The sequence below is a fragment of the Dromaius novaehollandiae genome, chromosome 3 (genome assembly GCF_036370855.1).
Source record: "Dromaius novaehollandiae isolate bDroNov1 chromosome 3, bDroNov1.hap1, whole genome shotgun sequence".
Taxonomy (NCBI): domain Eukaryota; kingdom Metazoa; phylum Chordata; class Aves; order Casuariiformes; family Dromaiidae; genus Dromaius; species Dromaius novaehollandiae.
Window position 1 is genome coordinate 7,526,498 of NC_088100.1, and position 22,603 is coordinate 7,549,100.

Consider the following 22,603-nt stretch of genomic DNA (forward strand, 5'->3'; position numbering starts at 1 on the left):
CACCGACTCTTACTAGAGACAAATATGCTGTTTGTATTATATGCATCTAAATGCTATATATTTGCATCTTTCTTGGGTCTGCATCTATATCATACGATACCACTGGCATCCTGCACAGATATTTTTTAGCCCTTTTGTGGATTTCAAACTTTCATTGCCTTGCTGCTGGTCAGTCGTGCTCTTGGCCGCTTCAGATGCAGCAACTGGCTCCCTGTTTCCTAGGCCAGCATAGCACTATTTTAGACAGCAGTGTGTAATTCAGTAATGCATATTATTTTATTAGAGGCCAAGGGAGGTCAGGAACCTTTTCCAGAGGTTTTGTGAAGGAGGAGTGTATTACATTTTTTTATCAGTAGAGCAGAATTACACTTCAGCTCAGCCCCTAAGCGAGGGAGCTGCCTTGGTGGAAGGAGCAATGTCAGGTCCTCCTTCTCTGCTTGTGTATAGGTGGGGTGAAGTATTCTTTCACCACATATTTTTTAGGGAGAAGAAAAAGGCTTAGCTTGGGCTAATGTTTCATGTAAAGGTTGTACTTTGCAAGACTGGTTTAGCTTATTATATTAGAGATGCTACCATTGGTTGTCAGTATGAAAATCCACACTTTATTAGCCGTTCATGTTTAGGTGGATGGCAACCTTCTAATGATATCTTGGGCCTGAAAAAAAGATGATATTTTAGAAAGTAGTTCATCTTTGTTCTTCCTCCCAGCAAAATCCCTGAGTGGCTATTTTACTTGATGAAAACAAAAACAAGCCCAAGGTTCCTTCTCCGCTAAGCTGATTTCTGACAGCTCAGAGCACCCACATTTCTGCTGGGCACTGCCATGCAGAGATTTTCCGTGGTGAACAGTAGGATCTGTGTGAGGTAGCGGAGAAGGTTATGTAGCTCAGTGAAACTATTCACTGACATCTTATTTCATACAGTCTGTTTACTGATGCTGTAAATGTACTTTAATTGGCAGCTGTTTCATGAATCAGAGCTCCCAAGTATTCAAAATAGTCATTTAAAGCTCTGTGTCTTGGTAGCTTGTGAGCATAGTTGTATCTCGTAGTAACTGTGCAGTATTGCAGATTTATTTTGCAAACTGTGTAACCCCCCCCATGATCCTCTCAGAAGCTCAGCAGAGCTTTTGGGGTCAGGCTGGTTGTCTGAACAATTGAAATATTTCAGTTTGAAAATAGAAGAATGCATTTTTTTGTCTCAAAAAAAAAGAGGGGTCTCGGCCAAACTATGACAAACTCTTTGCTGACGTGTGATCTTTTGATCTGAATAATTCATTTCCATGTGTATTTTTTTTTAATTGCCAAAAATTAAAAATCAAACCATATACCTGGTTTTAAGGATCCAGGTCTTTTTACTTTGTCGCTTCCTCTGCCAGCTTTTTCATCACTGACTTGATTGATTTCCTGCAAGGAGTGGTGGGTGACTCACAGCTGAGCTGAGACCCGCCGGCTGTCAGGTAACTAACTGGCAAGTACCTATCGATTCACGGACTGCTGTTGCACTGGTCTGCAGTGTGTTATGAAACAACTTAATTGGAAGCAAAATCCTGAACTAGTTTTTTTCTTTTTCTCTGACAATTTAGCACTGCTGTCAGATTGAAGAAAACGAGTCTTATTTGTTTAGATTGCCTCTTTTATTTGTTTTCCCCTTTTGCTGAGGACTCCATACCTAAGCCTGGCTCTGTTTCTCTGTGATTTTCTCCGGGCTGGGAGCTTGCACTGGAGACGACTTTGGTTAGCCACTAGGAAAACCCTTCTGGTAGGGAAAATAAAGCATTCAGATGGCTTGTCTTAAGGGGTAGTGAAGTTTCTACCATCAAAGAGCTCAAAAAAGTTTAGATAAGCGATTGTCAGAAACAACGCAGGTAGAGATGAAGGTGGGCTTAAATTATCACTTGACACCTGCCAGCCTTAGGTTTGTGTTTAGTGGACTGGGGCTTAGATCCTCTGATATATTGCTATTAATAAAGAAGGGCTGCTTCAGAGACTTGTCTGATGTATAAATCTTTCTAGATTTCCAGTCTGTTGAAAAGTGCTTGGGAAACTGTCAGGTGCTTTTGAAAGGAATTCCAGCCTGGACCCTGGCACGCGAGATGAGATATCCTGAATTTCACTAGAGAGAAAATGGGAATGAAAAAAGATTAGGATATATAAAATATATTCAACAACTTTGGGATTCATTCACTTAAATGCAAAGAAGAAAAGAATTGAATTGATTACTTGCATCTACTTATAATTCAGATTGAATTTTCAGAGCCATAAGAATAGGATGTTCTTTAAACTTCATTTACCAAGGATAAATCAAATTTTCTGAGAAAACCTAAGATTAAAGGATAGACCACTTTCTGATCTAATTTTTTTATTTTTAAAAATAAACTACCGACCAGTACTGACAGCATAAAAATACTATTTTTTTCCAGTTAGAACAGTTTTGCATTACTGAAAAATTCAGTAGCAAAGTATTTTTCTCACGAGTTTGGTAAATCTTGGATTCCACACTTGCACATATTCCTTGTGAAATAGCCCAGTTTTAGCCTCTGGGAACCATTTTTCTCTCTGCCTCATGAATGTCCCCAGGCTTGGTTTCTTGGTTCTGGGAGAACGCGACACCCTTGCAAGGTGATCATTTCATTCACGGGCTGTCGCAAATACCCATTTAATTCCTGAGGCGTGGGCCTCCCGTCAGACTCTGCCAAGAAAAGCCGATGAAAATTTGTGGTGTACGAGGGTAATATATTTGGAGCGGGCCACATTGCTGGGCAGATGGGGAGCTGCTGGAGTCTTTCTGGAACATATGGAAAAAAGACTAGGTGTCTGCTAGGAGCTTTAATGCCTGTTGAGATAAAGGAAAAAAGAGACTGATTTATTACTGTGCTTTTTTGGGATCCCAGAATCCCCTGGAGGGATATATCCCAGGGGGATATTTTTCCAGGTAGAAATGACTTTTTCTCCACAGTTGAAAACCTTTTGGCTGGGACAGGCTTTTCAGCAGCCATTGCCATTTTGCTGCAGGATGTGCTGCATTCGGGGGCTCCGTAAAGCAGTTTGCACCAGCAGGGCAATGTGCCAGCTGGAAGGCACCACGAGAAGCTACTTGGCTTCCTCTTCATCAGAGGAAAGCTGCGTTATTTAGGACTCCTTTAGGGTAGAAGCACAGGGTGATAAGAACTGATGTACCTTTGGGGATTAGACTGTTTTCTGAAACTGTTACGTCCTTTGCTGCTTTTCTCCTGCAAAATGTTCAGGTCAGCCTGAAACTCTTTCCAATATCAGTCAGTGAAGAAATAGCTCTCTTTAAGGGGATGGGAAAGTCTGTAGCTCTCGGCATCAGTGCAATAGGTCCATGGTAGATTAGCTGCTTGCAGGTGAAGCTTTGCGGATCCTTGGGTGGTGGCCAGTGGGTTAGAAAGTCCAACCAGCCTGAACAGGGCACAATTCCTCCTTACGCAGTGAGCTCAGCTGGAAGGTAAAATCAGATGTTTTCTCTCATTTTTCTTTCACCTTATGATAGAAATTAATTTCTATTGCAAGGCTTATGATGTGATATTAATATCAATAACTGACATTATTTTGGAAACGTATCCCTCAACCTTCAGTTATAGCATTTAATGAAATTAAGCTTGGTTAGTGAATGCGGTCCTCATGATTACCGACAGCTGAATTTCATTATTGTGGTTGTATAAACATACAAGAGACAAATGGAGTTGATGAGAACAGAAGAATTATGGGGTTTCTATTATGTGCACAACTATATCCACAACTGTGCAGGCTCAGGTGGTAAAGGCAATGGTCTGCTGCAAAAGGGAAAATAGCATTTGTTGTGAGAGGGAGAGGTCTGTGGCAGGCGTCTCTATGAGCTACATAATGAGGAAGAGATGATCGTGTTTCAGATTCAAAAGCCTAGCCCTGGGACCATAGATTCAGGTTGAAAATGCCAGAGAATTTCACAATGCAGATATGATACTGCTGTTTTTGAGGAGAATCCTAATTTGATTGTTCTTTTTCTTATTATAGGGATTCTTTCAACTCTGGGAAATGGGTATGTTATTTTTATGTCCTCAAAGCGAAAAAAGAAGCTAAGACCTGCAGAGATAATGACTGTTAATTTAGCAGTGTGTGATCTGGGCATTTCAGGTAATTTGATGTTTTATTTTCATTCATTTTTACTTTCCTACCATTCTTTCTGGCAGCAGCATGAGACGTTCCTCTGGAAGTCATGGGGAATCCCAAACGCCTTTTGCCACTGATGTTTCTGCTCTATTATTTGTATATAAATGAAAGAGAAGGATAGGGAAAAAAAAGATTCCTGAACAGCTTGATGGAAAGAATTGGTAAGGACATAGGGAAAAATAAGGTTGAATCTATCAGTCCTGACTCGGGCAAAACTGCTGTTCACTTTGGCCCTGGGCAGTCCTTCAAAGACAGTTCCCATGTGCATCCTGATGTGATAAGCACAAAACAGCTTTTTTTTACAGTTGGAGAAAATGGTATTTTCTTGCTGCAGGGTGCTGCAGGAGGGAATCAGTTGCCTCAGAAATATATATCTAGACAAATCTGAGGGCGTAAAGGGAAAGATTTGGAAAATACCAGTGGCTATCAGCCTCTTGAAGCTATCAATTTCCTCTCCAGTCACCATATCCTTTTCTCTCTGGTCAGGAGAATAAGCATTAGTGTCAATCTATAGGGTAAGAGCAGGACCAGCCTGCTGGAAGGATTTCCATTCAAACCCACAGCCTGGACATTCACTGACCTGACAGGAGGAAGCTTTGGAAAGGTCTGCACAAAGTCGCAGAGCCAGTAGTCCTCAGGGATCATTTCTTTGGCTCTCTGTGTAGGTCATCAGGCTGCTCAGGGCTGCATGCACAGGAGAGGGGGAGGATTGGATGTCCTTTAGAAAAGGATATCTTGGTGGCAGATGACCCAGCAGGCATGAAGGCCTGATGTGACCTTGCTGAGTGTGGGGCCTCCCCAGCGCAGCACAAACTCACATCTGTGGCACAGATGCCTGCAGCCCTAAGCACCGCTGAGCGCCTGAGAGGTGGCTAAATTTCTATATGTGTATGTCTATGCCACCCGTCCTGCTCTCCCCACCTGTGCTCATTCCCAAATTCCCAGTGCCCACCTCCACATCTTCACAGTCTGTCCTGCCTTCAGATGGCACGTCTCCACCACTGCTTCCCTCTACTCCATCTGCCCCCAAATCCTCATTGTGCTTCACTTTGAGGTGAAGCAAAAAAAAAAAAAAAAAAAAAAAACAAAACAAAAAAAAAACAAAAAACAAAAAAACACCAAAAAACCCCCAAATCGGAGCAGTTCTTTCCTCTTCCATGATGCTTCTATCTCCTACATGTCCTAAGGGTCAGTCTAGTTTTAAAAGGCTCATATTTGACAGAGATGGAGTATTCCAGGAGAATTTTGCTAGCTACCTATCAAGAACATTAAGAGATAACCCTTAACCACATAAGCTGTTAACATACAAACTACAGCATGTTTGGGACTGCTATCTTAGGATAAGCTCTTCTCATTTCTCTTTCTAGGTTTGTCAGCAACATACCAGGTGACCTTGGTCACCTTCTCTTCCTTGGAAATTTCAGTTCATCTGTGTGTAAAAGATTTATAATTAAAAATAATTGTGGTTGGCAAAGCCATGTGTGCTTTTTCTCTCTTTTCTTTCCTTTTTTTGTTAATGGAAGATGATGACTCTAGAAATGTGATGTGTTCTGTGTGTCAGAGCTACTGGAGATGGGACTCCTTCCAAAATCTTTATATTTTGCACACTTGGCTTGGCCCCTTGTTTAAGAAACGGGTTCTGCAACGGCCCTGCTGATTTCCTGTAGATTTCCACAGAGTGGCACCAGCCGCTTGTTTAAAGCTAAAACAGGCTCGTTTTTCACTAATACCATGCTGTGATTCTTGTGCTGCTGCAGGGAAGTTGGTTTTGTGCAAGTAAATGTGGTGTCCTTTACAGCTGGCAATGATTTACATTATTTAAGTCGCTGACTGTTGGGATTTATCGTAGACCTTACCATATTTCATGCTTTTCCTGAAGCCTTTAATCTCAGAGATCAGCTTTTGCTTGAAAAAAGAATGTACATTTCCACCCTTTCTGCTTGGAGAAAAGCCTATAAATATGATCTGATCAAGCCCTTCAGGCTCAGGCAAAATTTTCCTCACAGGCTTACACTAAAGGAAAAGAATGACAAAATACATTGCTTAAAAATGTCTCATTTTCAGGGGGGTTTCAGTTGTGATGGTTTGGGGATAGAAAATGGAGCAAAGGCCCTTTTCTGTAAGATTTGGAGTAGAAATGTTTTAATTTTCTATTGAGAATGAAATAGAACTTTTGCTTTCAGGTCAGTTTAATCTAAATTGGAATAATCTGGAGAACCACCCAAAATATTTAGCTCAAGATGACTTCAACAAAATAGAGACTTGTGTCTCCGTTCCTGTCAGAAAAGTGCCTTGTGGGAATTGTAGTCTGGGAGACCTTTTTTTTCCTGTGTGCTGTGCAGGAGCAAAAACAAAGGGGAAAGCATCCTTTCCATAAAGGAATCCACTGAGCTGCATTGACATTACAGACCATAAGTTCAGCCAGGGAACTGGTCCAGGACAGCTGGAGATGCTCTCAATTGCTTGAGATGCTCCAGCAATGTGCCTACAGGAATATGCAGTCACAGGAAGGTTAAGTTAAATTTTTAATGTTGTGGTCCAGTGCTGAACTGTTCAGGCTTTTGAGCAGTTCAGGTCAGTCCAATAGGGAGAAATGAAGCATTCTGAAAACATATTGATGTTTCTAAAGTGTAAATTTTTGAGTTTTCTCCTCCATTAAATTGAGTTTCTCTTCCATTCTATTTTTTGCGTCCAGTTTGAGATGAAAATAAATATTAGAAGGTGGAGATTTCCAAATGGAAATTTCCAATATCCAAACTTACTCATTCTCACTATATTTGGGAAGAATATGAATAATGTTAGGCTATTTTAAGGTCGGAAGGGAACAATATATCATCTAGTCTAACTTCTTTCATAATGCACCACCCACTTTTATAAATGGAGAACTGAGCTAAGGAGCCACTAGGACAGCTTCTCCAAAAAAGTTAGATGGGTGCCTTTTGTTTGGATGGCTAATGAAGGTGGGAGTGCTTAAAATTTTGAGTATCTGTGGCAAGGCGACTTGCTGAGGGTGACCTAGGAAATGCATGGTAGGGACAGGAATTGAAGCCACTCCCTCTGCAGCACACATCCATGCTCCAACCATAGCACCATCCTCCTTCCTAACTTCGTGCTTTACCACAGCATGCATCCTACTTTTGGGCCTTGGCACATTTGCAGATGTCCTCTTTGAAGGCAAATTTCTTTATCCTGTGCGTGAAGACACTCAGTTGATTATAGGGATGCAGCCTAACTGGATCTGTGCCTGTCCTCAAGTCCAGATTTACCCATACTGTTTGTAGACTACCATGTGTTTCCATGTGGTCTTAACCCATATTCTGCAGCTTTCCTGATGGGAAGAACTTTCAAAGGCTCAGTACCATTAGTATGGGTTTAACTTCTGGTTCATGTGGCCTGCACAGTGAAGGTTCATTAGGCTAAGCCCTATGGATGGAGGGCATGCAAGTCATCACAGCTGCTGTGCCTGGAGTCCCCTCTCCATTTTGCAGAGACACATTTCTGCATTTTTACTGGTATCAGCTTTGGGCAAAGGCGGGTTTTTGCTTTTCTGAAACAGGGTGGTTTTAGCAGTGATGGATTTCAGCTGACATTCTTTTCTCCTTTTGAAGTTGTAGGAAAACCCTTCAGTATCATTTCCTTCTTTTCTCACCGCTGGGTGTTTGGATGGATGGGCTGCCGCTGGTACGGATGGGCTGGTTTCTTCTTTGGCTGTGGGAGCCTTATTACCATGACAGCAGTCAGCCTGGATAGATACCTAAAAATCTGTCATTTGTTTTATGGTACGAAAGAAAAACTATACTAAGTGACATTACATTCCCCCCCTCCCCCCCCTCCAAGAAGCTCTAGGCTATTAGAATTGTGAGCAAACAGGGTAAGGAATACAAAACAATTGCATATGATTTTCTGCTCCCAAGTAGAGTGAAATAAGAGAAGAATCAAATGTATAGCAAATGCAGATAAAATAGTGAAGGATTCCTAAGACCAAAAGCAACTGTTCTGATCATCTATGCCAGCTTTCTGCATAATATAGATCAGAATTTTGTCAAATGTTTCTGAATCAAAATCAGAACTTCTCTTGGATTAGATCATGTTATCAGGAAAGTAGCAAGTCTCCATTTTAAGATGTAAAGTCATGGGGAGTAAATAATACTGACGGTTGATTAATCCACAGACTAATGTCTGGGAAAAGATCTAGCTCAAACTCAACTTTCAGCTGTGGGATCTTGTTATACTTTGTTTGCTGAATTGCATAAGCCCTTCACCACCACCAAAGCTGTGCCCTTAACCTCTTCTTGGATAAATTATGCATCTTAACCTTTTTATCCTGTCACTGTAATGCAAGTTTTCTAGACTGAAATTATACTTAAGCTCTTCAAAATGCCTTTGATAAGTAGAGAGAGGAACACGCAGATAAAAGAAACATATTTTCATGACCCAAGAAATCTCAGCTAAATTTTTGTAGCTGGTCATATCCCCTTCACTGTTGTCCCTCTATTGTCAGTTTAAGCCACGGATTTTAGTAATTGCTCATGGATAAATCACTTTGTGCCTATCAAGGCCTGTTGAAGTTAACAGATTGAAGCACTGCACATCTTGCAGAGTCTTATGGCCTGACACATGACAGTATTCCTCTTTAGGTGCCTAAATTCCTTTAAGATATGTGGCAAGGTATTTAAAGCATCTACAAAGTTTGGACATGCAGTAGGATATAATAAATGTGATATTGTCTCTCTAATACAGAGATGGATCTTGAGAGGATGAAATGAATTTAGCAATGAAAGCTGGTTTTGCCATATCCATCAGTATCTTAAATCACTTTTGAATATGAAGTATTATATGCCCCACTCTTTCCAGTTAAAGGATTTTGGCCCAGTTTGGACAGATATTTTTGGTGCATTGGAAGGGACAAATTCCCCAACAAAATAAGGAGAATACTTAAAGCAACTTTTCATATGAGAAGCACCTTGCCCATGTGACTGAGGGACATGCAATGGGTCCCTTTATAATGACACGAGTATCAGTCATGTAGTGTTAAATTTTAAGAAGTGTTTTCAGCTAGGAAGTATGAGTAAGCTGGTCTGTCCAGTAGCTGAGTGTTATGTCCATTAAAAGCTGTGGCACTGCCCTGAGATCTGCTATCATAGATCTTGGAATGTCTGTGTGTTTTTTTTTCCTTAAATGTGAGTGCAGGGAACATCTCATTCACTGAGTTTTATGTACATCATTCACATTTAGCAGGATTTCAGTTCTCTCTGTAAGGGTATTATCAACATAGTTCTCTGGCGCGTAGGACAGATTTAGGTATCTAGCATGACATCTGAGTTCAAGAGAGACAGAACACTGAAACCTTTTTTTCCAGTGCTATCTGATTGTGGTTGTCCAAACACAATGATGGAGAGCAGTAAACAGGTAGCAAATTCAGTCCATGCAGTTAATGTAACCATTTTCTGTATAAGGACTTTTGGTCAGATTCATGTTCCTGAGACCTAGGATTTGCTGCCTGACTTTTCCTACACCATTCTTCCATTTTAAGGTTTTCACAATAGCTGTGAAAATAATGCCAATGTTTTGGTCCTCTCACTACTGTTTCTCTAGTTTTTTTCCACCTGAACACAACAAGCCTCCCTCCTGCCTCTCAGGCATCATTCTTGAACACATCAGTGCTCATTGTCCTTCTAGTGATCTGGAAAGGTAAATTCAGCTGGAGAAGAGGCACTGCTTGCATTCGAACTGAAGTTGTTTCTTTCGCTTTGGTTTTATTTTAAGTTGTTCTCAAACCCTCAAGAAAGCTACGCAACAGAAATTGCCATTGTTTTTTTGTCAGTGGCTGGGGAATGAAGACAAATTAGAGCTTTTAAGGCAAAAGGAGCTATTATAACACTTCAGTGTGAGTTTCCACATAAGTAATAGAATGTCACTTGGTAATTCCTGTATGAATCCAACATGTTGAATATAGCTGATGATGGAAAACTTGTAAATTGAAGCTTTTGTTACCTGAAATAGGGTTGTGTGTAAGGCAGGCAGTGAGACAATATTCCACCTCACAACATCATGCATGTCATTAGCATTTAATAAAGTCAATAGGTAAGGAAATGTGAAAAGGTCTATCACAGATGCTTCTGACCATATGTACCTGAGGAATTACTGGCACTGGTGAGTGGACATCATTTGGCAGATGTAAAAAAAATACTGTGTTGCACAGTACATGGGGTGAGGAAACATAGCAGTTCTCAAAACTCTTGGTGAGAACTCTAGCCCTCAGGCATTAGCCAAACTAGTGAGGAATAAAGTTAAGATGACACAATTAAGGCCATTCCTAATGAGTACCTTCTTGCTTGCAAAACTGTTTTGAGGGACAAACTGCATGTGCAGTCTGGGAGATGGATCATAATTTGCCTTTCTCCCTCTGTAAAGTAAGAACTTTTCTATATAAAGAAAGAACTTTTCTATATTTAGATTCAACAGTGTCCTCCAAGACAGGGCCTATAGCATATTCTGTATTAATGAGGTATTCCACAAAGTGGGAAAGCTTTTGAGGTCACAGAGCTTAATACATATAGTAATCAATGTTTGCTGTTTATACACTACAATCTTTTTATAAATCAGGGTCTCATGTACAAAGCTAAGTACAATGCTTATTCCTGCAGATGAAAGATAGGAAAAGAATGACAAGGTAAAAATAAACCTGTGTGTTATTTCCTCTGTACAGTCTTGTCTTTCAATCCCTTGGGTTAATGATTTACATTGAGAAGTGTCTTGAGATCAAATTTCAGCCAGCTAATATATAACAGGAATAGAAAATCATGTAAGTTACATCACACAGTTCCAGCTAGTGAGTTGTCATACAGAACAATGAAAAGGATGGATAAAAAGCTTGGTCATGAATGTGGGTCACATCTCTGTGTCAGCTGGCCAACAAAGCAGTTTTGAAAACTGCTGGACAAGATACCTGTGACCGTATCTGAACTACCTGTCTGGATTGCATTTGTAGGACTCTTTTAGGTTGTAATTCATCACAGCTTAAAGTAGAGGTCTAAAATGTGTAAGATAGAGCCCTCCCTACAGGTGTCTATTTCTCTCCATTAGGTATGAAGGGAGCCTAGGGTGGCCAGCTCAGGGGTCACTGTAGATACCTAGAAGGAGGTGAGATGAACCCTATAGTGGCTGTCAAACAAGCTCTTACTGCATGTGTAGAAGACAAGTTTGTGTCAAATATGCGTGGACATGCAGTTGTAACTCTTGAATTATTTTCCAGGTACCTGGCTTAAGAGACACCATGCCTTTATCTGTCTGGCAATAATCTGGGCCTATGCTACGTTCTGGGCTACGGTGCCTTTTGCTGGTGTGGGGAACTATGCTCCTGAGCCTTTTGGGACCTCCTGCACTCTGGACTGGTGGCTGGCACAGGCGTCAGTGGCTGGACAGGCTTTTATTCTGAGTATTCTTTTCTTTTGCCTCCTGCTCCCAACTGCGGTGATTGTGTTTTCCTATGTCAAAATCATTTTAAAAGTCAAGTCATCCACCAAAGAGGTTGCTCACTATGATACCAGGATTCAGAACAGCCACATACTTGAAATGAAGCTGACCAAGGTAAGTAGGAAGGTTTAACTCACTTTGCTTCATCACATCCTAAAAGTAGCCTTGGAGAAATTCAGTAATATCTGGTTCCAAGTATAGTAATGTTCTACTATGTCTACTATGTCGAGTGATAGTATGATGTTTTAAAGTGATTGTTCTAGCTTTCTCCTCTAATGATGTCAAGGTGGGTGAGAAGGAAGCTGTAACATAATTTTGTGATTAGTGCACCAGAGTCCCTGAGACATGATTCAGTCTGAAGCTCTGCCATAAACTTCCTGCATGACCTTATAGAAGTCATATCATCTCTCTGTGGCCCTGTTCCCCATCATAAAACTCCCTTGGCTTTCAGAAGCAGTTGTAAAAAGTTATTTTAAGGTATTTGAGACAAGTGCAAGTACTTTCAGACAGTTTATAGTTCTCTATTAATGGAGATATAAACAAAAAAACTCTTGTGATACTGCAATTCTTCTTATGCAAATAATTTATCATTTAGGTTCAGCCATGAGCTGCTGATAAAATGCACGCAAGTGATAAAAATTGTTTTCCTTCTCAGACCATGCCTTATTTTCCCTTTCTAATTTAATCTCTTTTCCTGTTTGGCAAAGGTGACAGCCATGATCCATGCTGATACTAGTTATTGTGCCAAAAAATCACTCAAAATAAAGGCTTGCAATAAGCAAAATGAGAATTCCTGGTTGTAAAAGATTCACCAGCCTCTGTGAACCAGGTCAGGAGGGAGACAAGCAACATGCTTTGATTGCTTGACTGATCAAACATTCATTTTATTACATTTTTGGGAGCTGAACTGAAACTTTTATGACATACAGCAATAAGTAATATTGTGCCAGAACATATCTGGGAAGCTCTGCTTGCTACCAGTATGGTCAGTGCTGCCAATACAGCTGGTAAAGATGTGCTACTAATGCTGGGATATATATAAACTGGAAAATGAGTTTCCATCACAACCAATTCAACCCTGCAGAACAACTTGTAAAACAGACTGAGTTTGAAATCCCTGTGATGGACAAGAAAAGAGCATAAAAGCACAAAATTTCCCCCTCAATAATGTTGCCATCAGAACGTGAAAACAAAGGTTGAGGACAATGCAATATCCCAAAAACTTTTGCTTGCTGATGACTTTGTGTTGCAGACCTGCTAATTGCTTCATTCTAGATGACTATGCATGTACTAATATCAATCAGGGTGCTGAATAATAGTCTGTCAATGGTAGTGGTATGATGGAATATGCTCTTCAGTATGTGCTATTACATGATGTGATTTGAAGCTACGTCATACTGTGACTGAGTGCAGACAGGCTGGTTCAGGTAAAGTAAATGAATCACAGATTTTGCCTCTAAAAATATTTTCTTTAATATTTAAATTAAATATTTCCACAGCTATATTTCTTGACATGATAAGGAAGTGTGTTTCTCATTTACAGGAATTGCAGGAATTGCAGGAATTGCAGGAATTGCAACCCAAACATTCTGCAGACATTTGTTTTTTCAAAGCATCTGCAGATTCTAATGAATTCTAATGATTCTATGAAATCCATTGTATGGTTTGGCAAAAGAAAAACTAGATAATATACCAGAATTGTCACTCTCAATTAAATTCCCATTAATTTCAATTCCAGATTATGTCAGTAAATACATTAATTTCTATGTAGTGTGTATTCCCAGAGGTTTAACAGCCTGTACCTTCTTGAATGACTTCATGCTTGATTTTTCCACATGGAAAAGGATTCAAATTGTTGGCATTTTTGCACTGCAAGATAGGTCACAGACCCCACCCCAAGTACAGGCAGAAGATGAACCCGGTACGGCAAAGCTCTTCCCCTTCCTCCTCTTACAGACTTCCATCATGACAGGTTATCGGTTGCACTGGGTTTTGACATCTTCTCTGTGCAACATCAGCACAGCCTATAAGAGGAGAAGAAGCTCTGTGTTAGATCAGGGCACTGCAATTTCTTTTTCCTTCATTTCCCAGTTCCCTTTGCTCTTGCCTCAGTGCCTGGTACTGGGGGATACAGAAGAAAGAGCTACAACAGCTATAGACAGGAATATACCTTTCTAAACCAACACTCCTACAGAGACACTCAGGATCCCCTACTCCCAAATACCATCAGGACCCACTTCAGTCCTGGAAACTTCTTCAAAGACTTTGGTTTTATGATGTCTGGAGTCTGATTTCAAAGGACCCAGAATTTGGAAGACTTGCACTTGATTAAATATTTTAATGTTTTGTTTTCCTTGTGCATGCCAGTTTCATCCTGAAAAGGAAAAAAAGAGCCTGTTTTTTGACTGTTCTGCGTATCTGTTGGGAAGAGGATAGCTTCTTCCAATAAATAGAAATGAGGGACTCCTCAAATAACCCCCCAAAAAGAAGAACTCTACAGGAAATGTTTCCAGTTTAATCAGCATTCATTTCAAATGATTTCAGATTTTCAGATCATCATTTCAGATGATTTCAAAGTTTTCCAGAAATTTCACATTTTTATGTTAAATTCTCTAAAAAAAAGAGAATTTGTATTCTTTAAAAGGATTCTCCCCCTTAAATAATTTAAATTTGACGTCAAAGAATTATTATATTCTGAGATGTCATTTAGTTTCCGCATGTTTAGGCTGACCTTATGGCATTTTAAAAGGTCTGTGTTAATAGAACCACTAGCTATTCTGCGACAAGTCACAGGAAAACAGGAGCTAAATAAAAGGAAGTGAAATGCTTGGCAAGTTTTGTTCATGCTGTAAATTTATATGAAGTGAGTTATAATTTTTCCATTCCGTGGCACATTCCCTGGCATTGTGCATAGTGGTGTGCTGTACTGTCAGTAAGGACAATCCTGCTGGATTAACTCCTTTCTCTCTTTTCCGTTTTCCTCTCACAAGGTGGCAATGTTGATCTGTGCAGGATTCCTCATTGCCTGGATCCCTTATGCTGTGGTGTCTGTGTGGTCGGCGTTTGGACAGCCAGATTCAGTTCCCATTCAGTTTTCAGTGGTACCAACTTTGCTTGCAAAGTCAGCAGCCATGTACAACCCAATTATTTACCAGGTCATTGATTGTAAGTTTGCCTGTTGCCGGTCAGGTGGACTGAAGACACTGAAGAAGAAGAGCTCCTTGAATAAATCCAGGTAATTTATTTCTTTGAGTAGTGGTATATCTTTAAGTACACAGTGCTCTAGACAGCTGTTCTAAAAATTTACCCAACAGAAGATCTGCCACGAGTCATGTCTCTTCTGATCTTATTTCTTGTTTTTGACCATGACCCATGCAGGGTCTTTCTTGCCATGACACTTCATGAAGTGATTCTAGCTGTATAAAGAGAAACAAGGAGATGGTTACTATAGATCCAGCTGTAAGTCCATTAATGTAATGGGAAAAAATCCCTTTGAATTTGGTGGTTTTCCTGTCCTCCTGTTACTTTTTTTTTCATGTCGCCATAAAAGCCACCTCCAGAAGGTGTTTATGACCTCCATTCCCAGTAAAGTAAATGGGAGAGAATTCTGTTCAGTTCTTACACAGTTAAACTCTTAATTCCAAGACTTCCAACCACAGAGTTGGCAGAGAGAGGTGCTAGTTCCTCAGTCACCCTCGAGGTACCAGTCAAGGTCCGTGTCTGTTCTTATCTAGAAGACATACAGAATCCAAATGGCTGTTCACTCCCCTCCTGTCCTGTTCAGATCAGGGTTATATCTATCTTTTTATTAGTCATAGGAAGTGGGGGGTAGGGGAGAAGGCAAACTGTCTTTTTCCTTCCACCAAAAACACTCCAAAGCACAAAGTGTAATAACATTTCATAATAAGGTCTTTGTTTTATCTATAACTTTGTGGCAAATCTGTGCTGACTATCAGTGAAGTTCATGGAAATACTGTGTAAATGCAGTAAAAAAGTGACGTCTTAGCTCTGTGGTATGTTACACGTATCTTTCTTTTCTGATAGACCTAAAATAAGACAATGTTATTTATTACTCTGACAGTGTAGGTTGGTATTAAGGCCACAGCTGACCTGCCAGATCTAAGTGACTGGAAATTCCTAGAATTCCAGGAGGATTATTTACTTCAAAATCCTGGATTTTGCCTCAGTGGTGCACCTATTGGAGGCATGAAGGCCTATTTCATCATCCATAGAGTTTCCTTACCAGTTCCACCATTTTTTAAACGTAATGTCCAGAGAAGGTGCCAATATCTCAAGCTTGCACAAATTCCCTTAGCAGATCATTCTATAACCTACATTCAGATTTATCACATCAGAACATACGGAGCCTATATACATTACATATGTTTAACTGAGGTGCGTAAGTGATAGTTTATCAAGGGCTTTGGCAGTTTTAGGCAAATGGGAGACAAATCTGAAGTCTCTCTCTCTCTCTCTCTCTCTCTCTCTCTCTGTTTTCTGTACTCTCTCTCTGTTTTCTGTACAAGGAGAATAGGGTGACAGTAACAATTTTAGGGGTTTTGATTAGGCAGGAGCAATCTCATTGGCAGAAAAATGCCACATTTTTAAAAACAGCATTCAGACTCAGGGTAATAAATTAATTAATTAAAAAGCCTAAATCTGTAAGTAGTGTGCAGAAATGGAGATGAGTGATATGTCCCTACATAGCTGTTTGGACCTTCATTCACCATAAAGGGAGAACCTGCCACGCCGACTGCCATCCATCTATAGTCCCTTTTCATCCACACCCTCAAAAGTAGAAGATCTAACTCTGGTCAACTTCCACCAATATGTGCCTCCAATTTGGCTTTTAAATGGAAAACAAGGACTTGCAGCTTGATTTCTGGGACCTATTGGAAACCTCAGTAATTTACAGATGTCTTCCTGTGCCCTCCACTCCGATGCCGTTATACTCCCCAGCATCTCCACAGGCTTTGTTCGCATGTTTGGAGGCATCTAGGGTGTGCAACGGTTGGATTTGTGCTTAACTCACACGTTAGCACTCCAACTGAGAAAGGAGGTTTCATGGTTCTCATGCTGAACGAAAGGTAGGTTTCCGAGGCCTGTGTGGTAAACAAATTTTCTGGAAAAATCACTTCCCAGCACTGGGAACTTAATCATTAGCTTGTTTCAAGCAATATAACTTCTCTGTTTCCTCCCCATAGGATGTATACCATATCTTCACATAGAGATTCAACAGCAATGAACGAAACCCAGCTGGAAGTATGAAGGCTCATTTCATACACAGCAAATGAAAACCTGATGACAAACAATCATATTGTCTCAAATTCTTCTTTCTGTAAATAAATTAAAACATGATGACAGTTTTATTTTACTCCCTAGTACTATGTACAATGTATTTTTTTCTATACTAACTAAAACAGTGTGATTAGAGCTGAGCAAATATCTTAAATACGCAGAGATGGTTCATTTGTATAAAAATTTTGGCTTCACTTGAGAGCCTTTGAAAAATTATTAATTTTTTTTGAGCCCTCCAAAAATTGATATTTTTCCCCTCATGGGAAGTGAAGTGTTCACAAAGGCCAGTTTTACTCTACTATAGCTAATCTCCCTAGATTCCTCCTATAATCGCTGGAGAACCAGAGCATGAGAGAAAGGATTCCTTAGAGGACAAATCAGAGCAGGAGCTTGATTTATCAGGGCTCTGAATCACCCACTGGAGAAACATATAACATTAGCCCCATTGATTATCCTTTGTGAATATATATCCCTCCAAACTCTGGTGACTATAAGCCATCTTAAAACCACTTTGGTTTCAATCCTTCTGTTTTCAAAAACATTTTTTTTAGTCAAGGCAAGATCAGAAGCAATGCTCATGCAGTCACACATACGTCACAGATAGACAATATTTGTGAGTTAGAGGGGAAGAAGTCTAAGTCAAATATTAGTTTCGTTTAAACAATTTGGAATCATGAATTTATGTGTAACAAAAATCAGAACCTAAATGGAATCAGCCCCATACAAACTAACTTGGACAAACCACTATTTTATCCATCTCTTTGGCTTTCTCTAGCCGAAAATGCAATGATATATGATGGCAATAAGCAGACATGTTTGACTTCTTGAATGCTAACTGACTTTTTTTTACCTTATATTGTACTTTTCACCATCTTTTATGTGGTCAGTATTAAACATAAAAAGGCAAATCCTTTCTCACTCCTAAATATGAATACAAACTCAAAATTAGAGAATTCACAGGAAAGGATATAGCATGGGGAACATATGCCCCTTGCAGGTGTGGCTGTGCCTACTATTTAAGCACCAAGGCCTGGAAGGAAGAAGATTAGAAATGGTTCAGTCAGTGCTCCTAAAGAAAGCGTGTAAGTTCCTAATATACTTAATGGAAAAACAGCATGCCTTGAAAAGATCTGCAGAGTAAGTTAGGCAGCCAAAATAGCTACCCTGGATCTAGGCAATAATTGTTTACATCCTCTCCTTTTTCTTATCTGCATTTACCATTTCCATAAAGGCATCATTGCAAAACAAAAATTTGCAGTCTTGTACAAGCAGATTATTAATTCTTAAAATATTATTTTGATGTTTGTATATGATTTCTTCAGGAAGAATTTGAAACTATATAGAATAGGTTAATTTCAAATCAATTGATTTGTGTTGATTGTTCATTAAAAGAAAAAGTTACAAGCGTTAAAGATATCCTTTAAATTGTTCCTTAAAGGAAAGAGTGAATTTATGAAAGAGTTTCAGTTGTTTTCCTGCCTAGCATTTAACAGTATAGTTAGGATATAGAAAACATAGTGTTTTTATTATACTGTTGTTCCGTAACTGTGTTTAGCATGTATTCCCCACCATGCTAAACTGAACTCCTTTGTAGTTGCTCTGTAGTGATGCTAATCTTTTTTATACAATTGAGTAAGTTAATGCGAGCATATGAAGAGAATATATTTAATGAACTGACAGGTACAACGCCAGCGAATTTCAGTCTTTGGTGCAACTTGTCTTTTGAACGGCTGTGTATGGACAATATTTTCTGGAGGATGTCCCACCTCCAATAAGCAGGATGATCTTAGTTCAGAGACCAAATCTGAATTGCTCTTAACTGAGCAGGCACTCAGCTCTTCTGTAACTTGACATAATCTGTTTTATGCTTGCATTTCTCTCTCCTTCTTACCAGGAACTTTCAGACATTTCTGGAAATTGGATCCACCTGTCCGTCAAAGGATCCATAGATGCTTCCATCAGCCTCCCTCAGAGAGGCTTCTTTGACATTTTTTAAAAGTAAATTTCTGAGCTCAGGGTGATCCCAGGCGACTCTTGCCCTGTGTTAGAAGCTCCCAGTAAATAACATTCACTGCAACATTCATTTCTCTCTCTCCCCTCTCCCAAGATAGAAGGATGATTGGTTGGTTTCCTCTATACCTGCACTTCTCCAAGTGTGATGTATGTCTCTGTAGTTCTTCCAGCCCCAAGGAAGGACCTCTAGCCACCTGAAACCAGAATTTCTGGAGAGCTGCTGCTGAGTTTCGGGCTTTGCAAAGAGGAGAAGAGGCTTTTATTATCATCAACATGTTTCCACATATTCTTGAGCCATTCTGCATCCCATACGGACCTTTTTCTGTCTGTTATTTCCATGGCTATGTCATTTTTCAGGATGACTCATATTCTCCCTTTATTTGGTACATAGTGGATAGAGTAATAGGGCTATATTTTTCTTCTTTGGCATGATTTTCATTTCCTCACTTATGCCTCTTTCTACTTTCTGGATGGTAGAACAGTTCTGGGACCTGTAGCTCAAAACAAAATCTTTTGAAATATAAGGCTTGGTTTCAGGGTTTTGTGCTTTCATTTTTTATCTCTGGACCTAAATGATTCTTCACTAATCATGTATAATGTGTTTTGTATCGATCACTGACTGTAGTTTTATGTCTCAAGTGGGTAAAGAAAAAAAAAATAAACTAGAAAATTGCCACCCAGTTTGTCAGAGATTTGTTAGAGTTTGTTAGCGTTAAGAGAGACATTCAGTATTAAAACAGGTAACTTGTGTAACACCTTGATGAAAGTCTTAAATGCAAACAAATAGCAAAGGATTAGTAGGATCCTTGAGCCCATAAGATAGACCTTTAGTCTGTATTTTGGATGAAGCAGCTAAAGGAAAATTTGGCAGTGGGTCTCGTAGTCTTTTGGCAAAATGATAAAGATATTTGTGAAATATCAAATAAACATAAGATCGCACTGAGCAAAGACTGCTTCACACAGAACACATTTCAGTCAGGGATGATAGATACTTTAGGACATATTTTAAATAATAAAGAATATTTACATGGCATCAAGTTTTATGATCCTACATTAGTGAAAACATTAAAAATCTAGAAAATAATGGAAGTTGACAGCTGGTATGAGACTGAAATGTACAGGTCTTTTCAGTTTGAAAAGGGGGCCACAGAGAGGCTCAGCACCCTAAAATCAGAGGCTGCTGTGAATGTCTGGCTCTTTCTACACCAGTCTTGCAAAACATATCAAGAAAGTTATCTTACCTTAGGGTTTTGCATTCATGGAGGCAATTTACAACACTTAAAAGTGTTCCTCCAAAGCGTCTGAACATCCTTTATACTGAATTACAAGGCATTATCTTAGACTGATCAGTGTGTAGAGAAGAATCTGTCTCGCTGCCTGCAGTTCTCAAAACTTAGGAAAGATTTAGAGAAACTAAGGGAAAATATAGCAGGGAAGAAAAAAAAATGATCACATATAAGCAGTGGAAGCAGAGAGGAGAAGATGACAGGGTTAAGCAAAGTAGCCTAGAAGAGGAAAGGTTTGAGAGTAAATTATATTAGTCTATAAATAGCTTTGAGGCAATAATAATGTAAATGAAGGAAGGGAATTATTCACAGTCTCAGAAGGTGATAGAATAAGAAATCAAAGCTTGAAGCTAAAGCAGAAAAAGTTGAAACTAGGCATTCTGGACTAGAGGAACAACTGAGCTTTGGAAGAGACATCAAGGGATGAAGTTAGGGCATGATTTATCATAGATATTCAAGAACAGATTAACTAGTCCACTAGCAGAAACGATTTACAACTCTAAATTCTTCTCAATGGTCATTTTTAGTCCTGATACCTGATTTTATGAAAAATTTCCTAATTAAAATGTTGATACTATCTTACCTTAACACATGTCTGTATTGCTAGGGGAAATGAGTACTGACTCCTTTGTACTGATGGCATTGTATACACTAAAACCAACTTGCAAAGAGCTGTCATACAGAGAAACTCCATGTCTAATGAAGTGGATCTGAAGTCCAAAGTTGGTGCAATGCAGTGGTGTGTGTAGATGTCAAGTAAATCTTTGTTATGAAAGAAATAGCTTTACTTCCTCAGATATTAGATAGGCTTTTTAGAGAGGTATCATTTTGCAACACTTGCAGTTCAAACTGAAAGAAATTCTGTTACTTCTGTTGTAGACAGTTGTTTGGAATAAAATATTTTTGATTATGCTATTAAGCTGCTGAGAATAAGGTAATAAATTCAGAATCCCAAAATAATTAAATTAAAATATACCAAATAACCACAGGGGAGCTACATGAGGAAATTATCTTGAAAATATTTGTTACTGGGTTGTGATTTACGTTTTCATCTCTTAGGAATTTTATTTCTAAAAAAGTTAAATTTAGGAAGATATCAATAGACTTTTAGTGATACTGACACAAAATAACTGAATTCCAAAAGTCATCTCAAAGCTTAGGTGTCTTCATTGTATATAAAGGTGTTCCTAGTCCTGAAGGTGTGTCCTATTAAGAAATTAATTCAAGTGTAGTTTTCAGTGTGTGCTATATTTATGGTTTTAGTGCATCAGCAATAAAATTGTGTTTGCATTTAATGTCATAGTACACACCTGTCCTTAGCATTCTAGAGCAAAAAAACACAGGCATGTGTGAGCTAGCTTTTTCCTTCTCTGCCAGGGGATCAGATTCCTTCCCGGTGAAAACAGGTATGCTCCCTTAGAAGTCCATGGTCTGCATCTATGCCCGGTGTTTCTAATGTAAAAAGAGGTCTTGCTTTTCCTTTTCCTCTCCCGTGCCTCCTGCCACAGCAGCCTTACCAACTCACTGGAGTTGCTGGTTTGCAAACGTGCGTGATGGGGAACATGGCTGGGGCCGGAGGGAAGAGCAAAGGCAGGCGTTGCGCTGCGTTTCTGCCTCAGTCACCAACGAGACAAACCAGGAGCAACGCCACTGAAGCAAGCGGGTCGGCCGCGCTCTGCAGCTGTGATGGAAGCACAAAGAGGAATGTGCATTTTCAGCCCAGATTTTTGGGAGCGTGCTTGACACAAGAAATGCCAGATGTATTGCCCCATTTCTAGGGGTTAGTTCTCCAGATCTGACCTAGGTAATTAAATGATGCTGAGGGGAGGTACTGACCGCACTGTGCATTTACCCGGCTGATAGCACACATGGGAGGAAGGAGGAAGGCTGGGCTGTTCCTGTTGCTGAGTGATTTAAGCTTCCTCTGTGTTCTGCTTCATGTATCTTTTTTAAAAGGCATTTTAACCTTTCCAATGGCCTACTGGATCACACAGCAGAAATGCAATAGCATATTGGTGTTGCAAGCAACATTCAAAGCTGTATTCAACTGTAAGGAATTAATACAGAACTTTACGGAGTACTTATTTCTGCAGTTTTCGGTATATTGGAGCTCAGTGTGTCAGGAGAGATCCAAGTAAGGTTATCAAAGAACCTCAGAGGTCAGAGAGGTGGGAGAGCTCATAAACTGCTGCAATCTTGTAAATCACAGTAAGAAATCCAAGTGTTGTTGTCCATAAATGTTTTGAATGCTTTGTGTGTCAGTGCAATGTCCTGGAATTACAATCAACAATGTATGAGAAAATTTGTGGAGTGAACCTGTGAATACTGTCTGTGTAAGTTCTCAGGTAGTGTTGCTGA

The 22,603-nt window shown here is 39.6% G+C and overlaps 1 protein-coding gene across 2 annotated transcripts in view; it reads left to right on the top strand.

The window, feature by feature from the left end:
• OPN5 (opsin 5) overlaps positions 1–22,225 on the top strand; it is a 33,990-nt gene extending 11,765 nt beyond the window's left edge. The window contains exons 3-7 of one of the 2 annotated variants that reach the window (XM_026108700.2): positions 4,017–4,136; positions 7,781–7,951; positions 11,428–11,762; positions 14,639–14,883; positions 16,853–22,225. In XM_026108700.2, the coding sequence (XP_025964485.2) occupies positions 4,017–4,136; positions 7,781–7,951; positions 11,428–11,762; positions 14,639–14,883; positions 16,853–16,916 (935 nt within the window). In that variant the 3' untranslated portion in view covers positions 16,917–22,225. The remainder of the gene's footprint in view (positions 1–4,016; positions 4,137–7,780; positions 7,952–11,427; positions 11,763–14,638; positions 14,884–16,852) is intronic. The other variant, XM_026108701.2, reaches the window with a different exon arrangement.
• Positions 22,226–22,603: the final 378 nt, after the last annotated feature.